This window comes from Camelus ferus, chromosome 6 (assembly GCF_009834535.1).
Source record: "Camelus ferus isolate YT-003-E chromosome 6, BCGSAC_Cfer_1.0, whole genome shotgun sequence".
In the NCBI taxonomy this organism is placed as follows: Eukaryota; Metazoa; Chordata; class Mammalia; order Artiodactyla; family Camelidae; genus Camelus; species Camelus ferus.
This window is the reverse complement of record NC_045701.1, coordinates 85,634,166-85,650,022: the sequence shown is the minus strand read 5'-3', so window position 1 is coordinate 85,650,022 and position 15,857 is coordinate 85,634,166. Positions and strand designations below refer to the sequence as shown.

The 15,857-nt window shown below is 51.9% G+C and overlaps 1 protein-coding gene across 2 annotated transcripts in view; it reads left to right on the top strand.

Moving 5' to 3' along the window:
* The first annotated feature begins 116 nt into the window (after positions 1–116).
* CLMN (calmin) overlaps positions 117–15,857 on the top strand; it is a 113,126-nt gene continuing 97,385 nt past the window's right edge. The window contains exon 1 of one of the 2 annotated variants that reach the window (XM_032482573.1): positions 117–307. In XM_032482573.1, coding sequence (XP_032338464.1) covers positions 226–307 — 82 coding nt within the window. In that variant the 5' untranslated portion in view covers positions 117–225. The remainder of the gene's footprint in view (positions 308–15,857) is intronic. The other variant, XM_032482574.1, reaches the window with a different exon arrangement.

The window sequence follows — 15,857 nt, the reverse complement described above, 5'->3', positions numbered from 1 at the left end:
GAGTGAGCGCGAACCCGCCGCCCCGCACCCGCAGCCCGCCCGCGGCGGGGGCGGCCCGACCGCGCGCCCGCCCCGCCCGCGCCCCGCCCGCGCCCGCGCTCCTCGGGCTCCGCGGCGCCCTCGCCGGGTGCGTGCCTCTCGCACGCCCGCCAGCCCGCCTGGCTCTCCGCGCCCGCCCGCCGCCCGCGCCGGGCCCCGGCGCCCGGGCCCTCCCGCCCGCGCTTCATGGCTGCGCACGAATGGGACTGGTTCCAGCGCGAGGAGCTCATCGGACAGATCAGCGACATCCGAGTCCAGAACCTGCAAGGTAACGCGCCCCGGCCTCCCCGGAGAGGAGCGCAGGTCGGGGGAGCCCCGGAGCCCCGGGAGCCGCACCCCACCGCCGGGCAACTCCGACCCGCGCCGCCCCCTGCCGGGTCCTGACCCGCTTCCTGTCACTTACTCGGGATGGGGGTAGGGTCGAGATACCCGCCCCCAAACCCCAGCATTGCCGCCGCGGCCAGATTAACAGTGGCCTAGGGGGTGGGGCGGCACACGTGTGTGTGGCCTCGGGGTTGGGGGGGTACATCCCGCTTGCTCTGGGGGGTTGTCATGACTCCCCCTCCAGCCGCAGCTGCGAGTTTGGAGAAGTTTGTACTTGCGCTCTTGGGGACGGTGGCCCAGGTCAGGGAGGGGAGGAGAAAGTGCGATTGCGTGTGTGCGTGTGCGTGTGTGTGTGTGTGTGTGTGTGTATGTGTGTGTGTGTTTGTGTATGTGAGTTCGCACACTTCCTAAGTACCTCCGAGGCTCAGGGAATCGAATGGGGGACGGCGCCTCGGGGTGGATGGGGGAGGAGAAGGCCGGAGGCGCAGATCCGTGGGATCAGGCGGCCACTTTGCTCCGGGAGCTGCCCCTGCCCTCGTCCGGGGCTCAGTACCGGGGAGGGCGAGAGGCCCCGCCTGCCCGGCGCCGGACGCCGGGACCTGTATCTACCTTGAGACAAGGTGAAAGGGGAGCTTAAAAGCCAGCAAGTGTGACAAGGGCCAAGGAGGTGGGGGGTGGGGGGAGGGGTTCCCGCCACAGATGAAGTGTATTTATCTTTCAGAGGAGTTTATTCATTGTGGAAACTTAGAAAGCACAAACATATTTAAAGGAAAAATTTCCCCCACAGTTACCCCGCCATCCATGCACCTACCCACCCAAAGAAAGCTGTTTCTCGTAGAGGTGGACTTCCAGCCTCTCTCTTTTCACATGTGGGCTCTGCAGAACTGGACAGAGTTCCACTTCTGGCCTCTCTTCACCCATGTACACCTGGCCAGGGAAGTTTCTTTGGCAGCTTCCCCTGCAGGCGTGGGTTTTTAGAGATTCCAAGGTTGGTGGTGGCTCAGGGAGAGCTGGGGAGGCCTGGACAGAGAGGTCATGGGGCTCTGGGTCCCCCCTCTCATCCCAAGCAGGTGGCATGCTTTTACTGCTCAAGAGCAGAGAGCCCCAGCGGGCAGGGTGCAGTCTTGGGGGGGTGACCAGATCAGGCAATCAAGTTTAAACATTACACCTGATAGAATGTTTCTCCGGGAGCCCACATGGTCTGCTCCACCCCTAGGTTAGGCAAGGACAGTGCAGGCAGAGGTGACCTGAAGTGGGGAGGAGGGGAGCCCAGTGCACGGGACACTGGCAGGTGAGTTTGCTCTGGGCTCCCTTGATCTTTTCTGCTGTGATTTGTGTAAAAGGGGGAGGATTGAGCTGGCAATGTTGAAGATGATCTTTTTTGATAAGCCTCGCGTCTGGGTCCTGTTGCCCTAGAACTGACATCCTGTCTGAGGGTGGGCATTAGTATCTTTTGCTGAGATGGCATCTGGTTTGGGCTGTCAGGGTGTGTGTGTGTGTGTGTGTGTGATTGTGTGTCTCTTAGGCAATCAGTGGGTGTTTAATAAGCACATACTCACCAATTCTTGGTGCAATAATTTCCTGCACTCCTCAGCTCCCAGTGTAAAAGCAATCAACTTTTGTGATGGGATCTTCAACAATAGGAGCAGTTAGTTACACCTTGAACACTGAAAGAAGGCTTTACTAAAATGGGGACAATTTGAAATGGGTCCTGAGGGTTGAGTAGGAGTTCACTGAGTGGGCTTCTCTCTCTCTCAGCTCCCAATGAACTGTCCTCACTTTTAAGCAATTGTCAATTACAATTTGAGCATCGATGGGCTTTGCTGTTTAAAAAATAAACTTTTAACTTTATGTATATTATTTATGATTATGTATAATGTATACAAATATGCATTATTCTCAAATGTAAATCCAACAAATTTTTATGTGTGGATACACCTGTGTAACTACCCTCAAGATGTAGAAGTTTTCTAGTACCCTAGGTGGATACTTTGTTTTCCTTCCCACTCACTCCCTCCCAACAAAGCTACTATTTTTACCTTTTTTGCCTCTAGAACTTCATATAAAACTGAATAATACAGTATGTCCTTTTTTGAACTGGCCTTTTTTGCGCCACATCATGTTGCTGTGATTCATCTATGCTCTCGCTTTTATCAGTAGTTCCTTTATTTTAAAGACTTTGCATAAAACTATTGAGATATATTTACATATCGTAAAATTCACATTTTTTAAGTTTACAATCCATTAATTTTTAGTAAATCTACTGAGCCGTGCAAACATCACAACAGTGCAGTTTGGGAACACTTTCATCACCTGATAAAGATCCCTAGCACCCAGTGTCTGTGTCAGTCTCTGCTCTCAGCCCTAAAACCAGGCTGTCCGTAGTTCCTTGTTTTTGCCAAGGACTCTTCCATTGTATGGATATACCACCCTTATGATGCTCTTCTTTGGTGAGGAACAGTTCGGGCTGTTTGCAGTTTGGGGCTATTGGGAAGGGATGGAGCTGTTAGTCCTGGGGGGCACTGGGGAGGTGCTGGCTCGAGCCTCTGCTGCCCTGCCCAGCATTGATAAGAGGCTGTGAGAAGAGATGGGGGCAGGAGTCTGTTTTGTCTCTTTCCCTTCGCATCCTTGTCTCTTGAGGATGCTAAACAGACATTTTCTCTCCTTGTCTCTGTGGTACTCAGGAAGTCCAACCAAAGGACCAGGTCCAGAAGGCAGCCTCACTGTGCTTAAAGCATCTGCTCAAACCAGCTGGTGGGTGTCCGCTGGCCCTGGACATGTTTGGATGACATGCAGGCTGCAAGCGGGGGGCCTTTTCAACTGAGCAGGGGTGGTAGTCAAGGGAGGCAGGAGGAGTCCAGACAGAAGGCTTGTTTTTCAGGCTGTGTGCTTCCTTTGAGCACAGGTAGTCGCAGTTGTCGTGGTGATGGGACGCTGGGTACAACGGGATTTCAAATCCAGCAATCATAGGGACAGAGGAGGAGTCCCAGCCTCCATTAAGCTTTTGTCTATGGCCCTGAACTGTGGAATTCTGGAATCCATGCAAATGTAATTGTGATGTCATCAGACCATACCCCACGGAATGTTGGAATGAAGCCTTCCTGACCTGTCTTTGGGAGGTGGGGTGAGCTGGGCAGAAAGCACGGCCTCTCCCAGGAGGGCTGGGACAGCTTACTGCACCTGGCACCCGGGAGGATGAAGTCCTCTTGATTTGCTTATGGAAGTGTCTGTCAGTGACAGACTCTCTGGCAGACAGCAGGGATGTCCATCTGGGCACAGCTGCCCATGCCACCCTCCCAGGGTCCCTCGTGAGGAAACGGGGGCGGCCCAAGTTGTTGACCTTTGCAGAGAAGAGAAAACGGAATTGCAGGAGGTTGGCAGCCTCCAGCTGGTGGCCCCCGCTTCCGTGGAGCCACGCAGGGTAGAACTGAGGTTAGAGGTGGCCAGTTAAGGTCTGTGCCTTGGTTCTCTGCCTGGCTGTGGGCAGAGCGCCCTTCCGATGACAGAGCTGCTTTGGCCGCCCCCTTCTCCCTCTTTGGTGCCGCCTCAGGGTCCAGCTGAAGTTCTGGAGTCCTTGACTGCTGGTCGATGTCGGGTGTCGGGCCAGGATTTGGAAGATGCTCCCATTTATGTAGGGAGCTTCCTCCCCCACCCCAAGATTCACAGCCTTTTTCTGTTCAGTTTAGCAAACATGTGCCAAGCATACAGCATCATGCAGACATCAGGGAATGCAAAGTCGATCCTTGTCCCTGCCTTTAAGGCACAGGAAGCCATCATGGCACCCAGCCAGACTGGGGCTCGAATTTTTGATTCTGACAGCACGGACGTTCCTGCCATTCAGGGCTGTCTCCCGTAGCTCTGGCGCCTAATACTGTGAACCCTGAGCTTGTTTTTCCGGGGCGACTTGGCTAAGACCTGCACCCAGAGTTGGAGGTGGCTGGAGTTAGGTGGAGCTGAGCAGACAGAAGGCTTTCTCACTGCATCTCTGGGGGAGCAGGCCGGGGGTGCCCAGCGCTGGGTCTCCCTGAGCGGCACCCGCCTCTGCCTCCTTGTCTCCCTCAGCCCTAATTTGTTGGGAAGTAGTACCACCAAGGGTTAGCAAACAAAGCGGTGATGCAGGGCGTTTGGAACAGACTGCCAAACAAAGGTAGAAACAGTTAACCCAACTTAGAGCAGCCTGCGTGCCAGGCACAGCAAACTGCTTCCTTTAATGCTTTTCATGAGCCTGTGAGGCTGTTTCAGAAGTGGGGAGAGAGAATGTCTTGCCCAAAGTCATGGACTTGTAAGCAGAGCTGGGATTTGAACCCAGATCAGACTAAACCACAGGTCCCATCTCTGGCTCTGTAAATCTTGTGCAGTGGCCGCACTTGTGAAGGAGCTGAGAGCTTCAGGGCTGGGACCTGGGAGGGCCTCTCAGAGCTGGGGCACTGGAACCAGACCTTGAGGGCAGAGGAGAAATTTGACAGCATGAATTTTGTGTTGCACAACTTGGAAGGCAGGAAAGATGTTGGGATCGCCTGAAGGCAGGCTCAGGGGCAGGACTGTGCCTGCCTGGTCGTCTTTGTCTGGTTATCTGCTTCCTCCTTTCCTTCCATTGGCTCACGCCCAGGCCTGGACCTTCCTCATGCTGGCCTGGACTCCACAGTGACCTCTTTATGGCTCTGGACCTTGCATCACATCCTCCAAGCCACCCCATCACCCGGTCATCCATCACACATCTCTGCTAATGCCTTCAGCGGGTCTCCACGGCCAAACTGTGGGCTCAAGGCAGCTCCCATCTACCCTAGGACTAATGGCATCATTGTCCACAGACCCTGGGATGTGGAAAAGGTTGGGCTGCCCTGGCTTTACAGGGTCAAGTCCAAGCCCTTCCACCTGGCAGGCGAGGCCCTCTGCGGTCTGCCTTGGGATGCAGCACCAGCCTCCTCTGCCACTCCCTGCAGCCAGAACCCTCCCTTCCCAATTCCTAGGCTCTTATCTCCATATCTTTAGACCTCCTTTGCAGACTGAGGTGGGATCAGGGATGCTATGCAGCACCCAGAGAAAAGATGGAGCCGGGGTGGGGGGCTATCTTTCTGGCTTCTGCCTCCCTTGGCTCTTGGAGGGCACAGCAAGTTTGCTGCAGGTTTCTGTATAAAAACCAAAGAAAATCAAACTCAGAGGTTCCACCTCCTCCAGGAACTTGCTGCCCATCGGGGCCCTGCCTGGGGCTGTGTGCTTGGCTCTGAAGGATGAGTCATCATGTAGAACATTTCTTTCAGCCCCCCAGCTGGAGTCAAGCCACTGGCTTTGAGTTAACTCTGGATTTTGCCCACGAAAGACTGTGTTCCAGCCCCAGCACCATCCCTGCCTCAGGGTGTGGATTCTTCTGGAATGGCCTCTCCAGGTGGAGCATATTGTGCAGCTGGGGAAGCCACAGCCAGGACGGGGTGGCTGAGGGCCTGGGTCTGGCTCCTGGCTTTTGCAGCTAACTTGCTGGGGGTCTTGGGAAATCTCTTCCCTTGCCTGTGCTTCAGTTTGCTCATTTGCAAAAGGAGAGGGTTGGACTCTCAGGGGCTCCAATTGGTACCCACTAAGAGGTCAGGTAAGGAGAGGCAGGGCCTGTGCAGAGCATCCCCAGGTGATGCCTTCCGCGTTCCAGTCCCTAGCACACGTGGGTGGGCGGCGGGTGTGTGGCTCTGGGTCACGCTGAGCACAGCTGGCTGCATTCCTGAATCCTCCTTACTGGCAGGTGCTGGAGACTCACTCCCACACAGGGTCCTGTTAGAAAAGGCCGTAGTTCATGAGCTCTGTTAGGAAAGTACTTAGGGGTAAATGATGTGCATTCTGGGGTTATTCTTGGCTGATTCTCTATGGTTTCTATGAAGAGCCCAGGGAAGGTCTGGGACACCCTGATCTGAACTAGTGGGGCAGAGTTGAAGGTGCCCCCAGGGAGCTCGAGTGACTCAGATATGGTCGTGGCAGACTGAGGGAGAGGGCTCCTGCTTTCGTCCATGCACACTTGTCCCCGGGAACAAGTGTTCAAGGCCAGGTAAAACAGAAGCCCATCACCAGAAGTTTGTCAGCAGTGAGAGGGAAGCCCTCCATCTAATTGGCGGCTGACCCACGCACAGAATCCCTTGTTAGCGGCCGTGGTCGTGGTTGGCCTTGACTTCATCAGAGCAGGAGGAGGTGGGGCTTCTGACCAGATCCAGCGCTCTGGGAAGCAGCCCTTTGCCCAAAAGGCCCAGCTTACAGGAATTGCCCTCCTGGACCCGGGAACACTCTGGCATTTCATTTTTGACTGGAACAGCCGAGGCACTGGGCAGAGTCCTGCCCGACAAGCCGCAGGTCACGCCTGCCTGGCTTCAGAGGAGAAGAGAGAAAAATAAAGTAATTGTCTCTTTAGTGGTTGAACCATTAAAAGTAAACTCCCTGTTGCCATGGAAACCGTTTCTTATTTCCCCCGCCCCCTCCCTGCACCTCTTATTTTTTTAAACAGTGGAGGATTGTGTTAGTTACAGAAGGACTTAGAGGCAGCATCAAAAATCTCAAGTGTGGCTTTAAAGAATCTTTCACAGTTTCCCCCGCCCCTCACTGATCTGTCTGCTTTTCTTTTATTATTTTTTTCCCCTATCAGAGCAGGGATTGGGGAACTATGGTCTGCAGGCCAAATCCAGCCAGCTGCCTGTTTTTGAGAATAAAGTTTTATTGGAACACAGCCGTGCTCATTCCTTTGCATAGTGGCCAAGGCTGCTTTTGGACCACAATGGCAACTGAGTAGTTGTGACAGAGAAGTACATGCAAAACCAAAAATATTTACTCTTTGGCCCTATCGGAATGTGGGAATTCAGGGAGCTTCCTACAGGATGGCAGGGACCTTACTTGATTTTCTAAATCCTCACTCAGGGAACATGACAAGGAGGAGATGTTGGTGAATGGCTGTGGCATTCGGCCCAGCCTTATTTGCAGCCTGCTTTAGAATGGACTTCCCCACCGGAAGCCTGGCTCTTCAGGCGCATAGTCCTTATGGAGTCCTCCCGAAGTGCTGGGAGGATGAATGGGACATTCGGGGAGGATGAATGGGACACTCGGGGAGTCCCCAGCACACAAAGGCCATTAGCATCATGAGGCTGAGTGAGCATTTTAGGACCAGGGACTCTAAGGTGAGTGCTGCCTGCAGTATAGGGGGGGTGGGGAGGCCCAATCCAGCCTTTAGGGCGGGGCCCAGGGAAAGTCTATAATCTCAAAGGCAGGCAGTGGGAAACCAGGAGGTAGGGGAGTGTGGTCAGGGTTTGGGGTGGGCTCTTCGGTGGGACTGCGGCCAGGGTTGGGGGCGGCCAGTGCAGGGAGGTGGGTCCCTGAGGTAGCCTGCGTAGCTGCTGCGTTCCCTTTGCCCTTTCTGAGTCCGTGATCCACTGCTTCTTAGAGATTGTAGCCCAAAACCCCAAGGAAGAGGAAGAGCCAGGGAGGACTTGGGGAATTTGCAGAGGCCCTGGAATCTTTCTGGTGTCAACCAGCGGGGCCTTCAGCCCCTGCAGAACTGGGGGTCTGGTTGGAAGGCTTTAGGGCACTGATGCCATCATGACCCACCCCTGCTTCCCCCTCCTGGGGGGCTCTCCTTGGAGGCAGGAGCCTGTGCGATATTTATATCCCTTTTTATATCTGTTTTAAACTATTTTTAATCTTCTATGGTATGACATACTTAAAAAGCAGCGTTCTGAGGCCTTCTAGCTGGGAACTGGGGCGGGGTGCGGGACTGGGAGGGGGCACGGAGCTGACCTGACAATTTGGTGCTGAGATAACTTAACCTTCAGATGGGCTCCTCCCCCGGCCCCTCCGGCGCCTCCCGCCTCTGGCAGTCCCGGCCCTCAAGCGTCTTTCTCATCTTCACCTTGCCTTTCGTGCTCGTTTTTGCGAACACCTTCCTGTCAGGTACCAGGGCCACTGTTTCCTGCCTCCTGCTCCTCCAGTCCCACTTGTGCCCTGCAGTCCGGAGAGCTTTGTCTCGCCAAGTCCGCCCTCTACCCAGACTCCTCTTTGCCCTCAGGAAGAAACCCTGCTGTGTGCTCTGGGCCCCCTCACTTCTGTCCTTTCTGGAATGAACCAGCTGCACCAGGAGATCTTCCTGTTTCTCCCACAGGCCACTCCTTTCCCTGTACCTTTGTCTGCACGGCTTCTTCTGCAGAGAATGACCGTGGCCTCGCCTAGAGCAGCCTCCCCGCACCCCGCCTGCGCCCGCCTGGGGGCAGTTCCCAGCCTCCGCCTCTGGACTCCCTGCCACCCAGCCCGGAGTCGGTCCCCAGAGGAGCACGTTTGTTTTCTCTGTCCCACCAGCCCCTGACACGGAGTAGGTCTGCAGAACTGTTTGCCCAACTGTTGTCAGCTGAATGATGGCCCCCAAACATGTCCACATCCTAATCCCCAGAACCTGGGAACCTGTTACCTTACTTGGTAAAAGAGACTTTGCAGATGCGATTAAGTGCAGGATCTTGAGATGATCCTGGATTATCCAGGTGGGTGCAGTTAATCACAAGCATCCTTATACGAGGGAGGCAGGAGGGCTGGGGAGGAGATGTGATGGTGGAAGCAGAGGTCATAGTGATGGTGGAAGCAGAGGTCATAGTGATGCTGTTGCTGGAAAGGCCGTGAGCCACGGGGTGCAGGCAGCTTCTGGGAGCAGGAGAAGAGAAGGAAATGGGCTCTCCCCAGAAGGTGCACAGTCCCGCCGACAACTTTGATTTTAGGCTGTCAGCCCCATTGTGGACCCCTGTCCTCCAGAACTGTAAGGTAATAAGTTTGTGTTGTGTTAAACCTCTACATATGTGGGAATTTGTCACAGCAGCAACAGGAAACTGATACACAACTGCATTACAAGTGGCTGCCAAACCTTCTCCTCTCTCCTAGAGGAGACACATCTGGGGGACATATGCACACCGGGAATACCCTTTAGGTCCTGTCGGAGTTTGATGGACACCTGGGTGGCTCAAGCCAGGAGTGCAGGGACCTAGGCTCTGGTCACAGGGCTGCCACCGCTTGGCTGTGGAGCCTGAGGAGGCTGCCTGACAAAGGACAGCAGGGCAGGACTTGAGGGGACAGGAGAGGGGGCCTGCCCAGGCCCACAGAGACTCTGCCCAGGAGTCCAAACGCTGTGGTGGTGTGATCTGAGATACACGCAGGGCTGTGAATAACCAGGAAACGATGCCATGGGCTGGCCTGCTCTGCCCTGTGGCCCTGGTGGTGTGGACGGTGCAGCCCAAAGAGGGAGGGTGACGTCCCCACATGCCCTGCTGTGTGGATTCCGGGATTCCACTGAGCCTGGCAGCGGTAATGTCTCTGTTCTAATCCTTGGGTCTGTTCTTGTAGAGCTGAGATACACAAGCCCTGGAAATGCTGATAACCCCGAGTGAGTCAAGTGTCGGATACTGGATAAACATCCTTCTATTTCATGTGAAAGATCAAAATTTATTTAGAAAACAAGAGAACATCATCAGAGTATTGGCTTCCATGCAGTTCCTGGTTTGGGGCTACATCACATCAAGAGTTAAACGTCCAAGCCTAGATCTACAATTATGAGGAACTTAAATTCCCAGAGAATGAAAGAAAAATCTTAATCTCGCCTCACTGTTTAAACGTGGCTGAGTGACGTCATACTGTACTTCTATCATTTCATCTATTTTCCCGAACTTCACCCCCTGCTTAGTTGAAGGTCAGCCCATAACCCCCACGGTATCATCATCATGGTATTAAGTTCATGAAACCAACAGTGATCATTAGTAAGGACACTTTCATTTTCTCTGTTTCTATTTCTTGTTATAAAACAAGGATGAGTTGCAATTAGATGTTCCAGTAGTTTCCCAAACACGCGGTACAATGAAGACGGCAGCGTAGTGAAAAGCCCTCCCTGGGCTGTGGCTTGTCCTCCTCATTGTCAGGCTGGCTGAGTCAAGGCCCAGCTTGAGTGACAGAAGGTAATTCAGGGTGTCGTTGTTGTAGGATGTGTAACATAGAGTACAGATTGGATACAAACCAGATGAGTCAGGGCTTGTCTTCATTGGTATGAGGGCAAGGATCTTGTGATTATGGGGAGTGTGAGGGTTGGGGGGTTGACTGCTTGTCCGGCTCTGAACCACATCTTCCAAATAACCCCTGTGGTGGGCGTCATTATCTGTCTCTGCAAAACTAAGGCTGAGCAAGGGTGTCACAAACGCCACGCTGCTGAGCTAGTAAGTGGTGGGACCAGGAATCAGAACCAAGTCTGGGAAGATTGAGTGAGTTGTGGGGAGGGGGTGTTGAGGGGAGACTGATGGCACTGGGACTTGGGGAGGGGGAGAGACTTGGTGAGCCCCGGCTCGGAGCACCCTGGCCGTGGAGAGGACAATTGATTTGGAACCCAGGAAGAAAGCGAGACTGGCTAAAGGCTGTTTGGCACAGTCACCCAGCCTTGGGGTATTGCTTCTTCTCAGAGTGGACTCAGTGACTCAGCTGTTTATAGCCACGCACCTACCAGGCTCCTCGTGCTGTGACAAAATAAAGTCTAAATTCCTAACTGATGATTCCTACGAAGAGTGGGGACAAGGATCCCCTTTTCAGAGACTGACAAGATGAAATGCCTGCAATCTTGAATTCAGCAGAAGGGACCAGAGGCAGCCGAGGGGACCCATCCTGTCATCCTCATCCTGGGGTGTCTCGTGACCCCTGCAGCTTATAAAGCACGGGCACCTCCATTACCTCATTTAAGTCTGCCAGAAGCCCTCTCAGGTTGGTGAGGTAGCCCCAGTCTACAGATGCAGACACTGAGGCTCAGGAGAGTTCAGCAGCTTTGCCCCATCCCACCCACAGTGAGCAGCAGTCTGAGATTTCCTTCCAGAACAGTCAAAAATTTCCTTCTACTCTCTGGTGTCTGAGACTTGTCCTGGCCCTCCGGCACTTGCTGAGGCCAGTCTGTGCAAGGTATTCACTTTCCCTTCATGTATGCAAGGGACTGTGTGTGTGTGTGTGTGTGTGTGTGTGTGTGTGTGTGTGTGTGTGTAGCTCTCCCTTGGGGAGCTGGTCTGGCCTTTGAGCTTGACTCTGATCTAAAACAAAACAAAATGTGATACCTTTCAAATCAAAACTGAGGGCCTTGGACTTGGGTGGCAGGGTGCTGGCAGGCCTGGGTGATGGCCTGTCGAGTTCCCAGAAGTGTTGTGGGCAAGTGCCAGGCAGTGGCATGTGATGACTCACCTGTTGGGGGTTGGGGGGAACAAGGCACCACTATTCCCTGGAACTGATGATGGGCTGGCAGAGGGGGAGGCCAGGAGTCAGACAAGTGTTACCCTTGCTAGATTGTGATTGCACGGGGTGGGCACTGCTGCACTTGGTTTTGTTAGTGGTGGTGACTTGGTGACTGTCAGCTTGCCCTGGTAGACCAGAAAGCTCATTTGGGTTGGCCCTGTCATGTCCGTTAGTGTCCCAGGACCTACCCTCCTGTCCCAGGCTTGATATGTGTCCAGTTCACATTTGTTGAATACATGAATGGAGACTCAAAAGGAAAGTGTAGCTTCTGGGGTCGGGCAGAACTAGGTTTTAAGTCTTGGTCTCTTTTTAGCACTGACTAGCTGTGGATAGCTGAGCCTGACGGTGTCTTTTTGGTGAAAAGGGGATCATCCCAACTTCTCTGAGTTATTAGGACATTCAGTGATGTCACGTGTCTTCACCAATATCTGTTTCCCTTTCTCTTGCCTTTTCCAAGTCAAAGGAAACCATAGTTCTCCAAGGTTTATATGAAAAACAGTGGTTCCCCCTCGTTGCCCCTTTTCCCAGAGACAATCACTTGCAAATTCTTCCAGCTGATGATTTTGGCATTTTTCCTGTATGCCTGTATATAACACGCACATATTCCTTTGTCTTGATTTTTTGATTCTAGGCTCCGATTTCCTATTCTGGGAAGTAAGGATGTAGGTCTCCTCTTTACCACTTTTAACCTCAAAGCTTTCCTATCCTCCCAACTTTGCAGTATATTTTCATCAGACTTTTGGTAAGATGAGTCACTGTGGGTCATTATGATAGTCCTCTTTCCTTGCCTGCTCTGCTTTCTGGTTTCCTCGGAGTTAAGGGTTGCCTGTTGTTGTTGGCGTGTGTGCTTGCTAATTCTTCCTCCAAGTCTCTGTCAGTGTTTAGATAGCCCCTCTTGTTTGGAGGCATCGGGTAAGTTCTCTCTCGGGTTCCTCTTCTTGAGCACTTCAGGGTCCTCTGACCTGTCTCCAGTCTGGACTCATCACCTTCCACACCTGGTACCTGGCTGTCCCTTGGGCTCTCTGTCACCATCACCTGTGGTTCCCCTCACCTCTTTCCTGAGTCAGATCTGCCATTTCTTGTGTTCTTATGGCTTCTTCCCCTGAATACAGGAGCACACCCTTCCTGACAAAGAGTGCCTGCGTGTGGGATTTTCTGAGAACTTGCACGTGGGAAAATGAGTTTATTCTCCTCTAACTCTTTTTTTTTAATTTAAAAAATTGACCGATAGTTAGTTTACAATGTTGTGTCAATTTCTGGTGTACAGCATGTTTCAGTCATACATATACATACATATATTCATTTTCATGTTCTTTTTTCATTGTAGGTTACTGCAAGATATTGAATATAGTTCCCTGTGCTGTACAGTAGAAACTCGTTGTATAAGTAGTTAGTATCTGTAAATCCTGAACTCCTAATTTATTCCTTCCCACCCTCTATCCTCCTGGAAGCCATAAGTTTGTTTTCTATGTCTATGAGTCTGTTTCTGTTTTGTAAATAAGTTCATTTGTGTCTTTTTTCCCCCAAGATTTCACATATAAGTTATATCATATGGTATTTTTCTTTCTCTTTCTGGCTTACTTCACTTCAATTGACGATCTCCAGGTCCATCCATGTTGCTGCAAATGGCATTATTCTTTTTTATGGCTGAATAGTATTCCATTGTATAAATATACCACATCTTCTTTATCCAGTCACCTGTTGGTGGACATTTAGGCTGCTTCCATGTGTTGGCTATTGTGAATAGTGCTTCCATGAACATTGGGGCGCATGTATCTTCTCGAATTAGAGTTCCCTTTGGATATATGCCCAGGAATGGGATTGCTAGATCATATGGTAAGTCTAGTTTTAGTTTTTTGAGGAATCTGCATACTGTCCTCCATAATGGACTGCACCAAACTACATTCCCGCCAACAGTGTAGGAGGGTTCCCTTTTCTCCACACCCTCTCTAGCGTTTATCATTTGTGGACTTTTTAGTGATGGCCATTCTGACTGGTATAAAGTGATATTTCATTGTAGTTTTGATTTGCATTTCTCAGATAATTAGTAACTGAGCATTTTTTTTCACATGCTCTCCCCTACTTCTTGATTGCTAGATTATCTGGGCATCAGACTCACGGGTGGAAATCATTTTTCTTCTGAGTATTGAAAGCCTTGCCCCGCTGCCTTCTAGCCTCCCTTCTAACCCCTCCAGGGTTGCCGTTGAGAAGCATAAAGTCACTCTCAGTTCTTTGCATGACCTGTTTTGTTCTCTCTGGAAGTTTGAAGAATCCTTTTTGTCCCCAGTGCCTCAGACATCAGGGTGACCCATCTTGGGGTTGGCCTCTTTTTCATCTGTCACTCTGAGCTCTTAGTGAGACCCTTCCATCTGGAACTATGTGTTTTACTTCTGGGAAGCTTTCTTGGGTCATTCATTGTGATTTCTGCCCCTTGGTTTTCTCTAATCCAGAACTCCTTTTATTTGGCTGTTGGTCCTCCTGGACTAATCCTCCAATTTTCTTATCTTTTTCTATTTTCCATCCCTTTTGCTTTTTGCTCAACTTTCTGGGGGATTTCATCAATTTTATGCTCCATATTTTAATCTACCACATTTTTAATTTTCAAGCGCTCTTAAGAGAAGCCCAATCTCCTTTCAGGGCTGCGGTATCTTCTCTTCCACACTGAGAATAGCAGTGATGGATGGTAGTGGCCGGGGTGGTGCTTTGAAAGGCACTGGTTGAGAGCATGGAGCCACACGGCCTGGTATGAATTTCACCTCTGCCACTTCCTGGCTTTGTGACTTATTTAATCTCATTACTCTTCAAATGCCTCATCTTTAGAATGAGAATAATAATGTTGAGGTCTGCCTCAAGAGCTCTGATGATTACATGATTGACTAGCGGTGGAGGGTACACATTGGATGTGCTGAATATGCGTGTTCCTTCTGCCCCTCCCTTTGCTTACTGTGTTTGTTTATTTGGAGCTTTCATATTAGAAAGTTCTTTCTTTAGCTGGACCATTCATAGTCCTTGATTGGTTTCTCATATTTAAGAATTGGAGACTGTAAAGTGTCCTGCAGGCTTTGAGAACGGGGGGTAGGGCTTCTTGATCAGAGCTTCTCTGATGGGTGCCCTGTGGGTTGTGTCATGGGGAACTGCAACGTCACTACCTTTAGGTCTTTCCTGCTGGCTGGGCAGCCTCCCTATGGAAGAATCTTAGTCTCCAGTCTGGCGGGTCAAGGCCAGGCTGCTGGGGGAGAAGGGTGGGGGTCTGGGAACTGGAAGAAGGAAGAAGGCTTGGGGCAGGGAGGTCCTCTGCATCCAATGTGCGGAAAATCACCAAATCTGCCTATTTTGAGTACAGTTCGCACTGAGATCTTCTGTTTTACCCTCCTGAGAATAAACTAGTCTTGCGCCCGCCCGAGGAGGGACAATCACCCAGCTAGGAGACGTGGGGGGAGGGGATGCCTGACCCATCTGGTTCCTTCCTATAATCCTCTTACTGCATCCCTGCCCCAAGCCAGCTTCCAGAGATCCCTGTCCCCACTCATTCCTGAACCTTTGGGACTTCCTGATGTTACATTGGATTGGTTTTCGTCCTTTCTCGCTGCCACTTGGACATAAATTTCTTGAGTTCGGTAAATCAGTTACCAAAGGTGGGATTCCTCTCCACCGTGCAGAATTCATTGCTGTGCTCCCTTCTCCTGTCCTTTCCATCCTTGGAGGGTCTCTGTTCTGTATACACAACGCATACAGCAAACAAGACCCCTTTACTCCAGGTTTTAGTAGCATTTCCAGGTGGACTGGAATTAGAAGCCCATGTTCGGTCTGCCCTCTTCTCCAAAAAGTCACTCCCTTGCCTTTCCAAGTGTCTCGGGACAGCCCTGGAGGAAGCTGGCAGGCGGGTCCTGTGTTCACCTGAGCCTGGAAGATTCTAAGTGTGAAGATGCTTGCTTGGCCGTGTGCCCTTCCCTTTTGACTGCCTTCCCAAGACTGCTGCTGAATATCCTTTACGAGGAGACACTGGGGACATTGCAGAGGGGTTTCAGTCACCTGGCGCCTGTTTTCCCAGCCACACGCTGCGGCTGCCTGGGGCTGGGGGCCTGAGGCCTGGGGGTCAAGGGGTCTGGGTGTGGCACAACTCAACCGTAGAGGCGGAAGGACTTCCTTCGACAAACTTGCCACTGAGACCCTCCCGAGCCTCAAAACCCCGATCAGTGGACTACACGCACCTCTGAGCTTGGCTGCTGGGGTTTTAA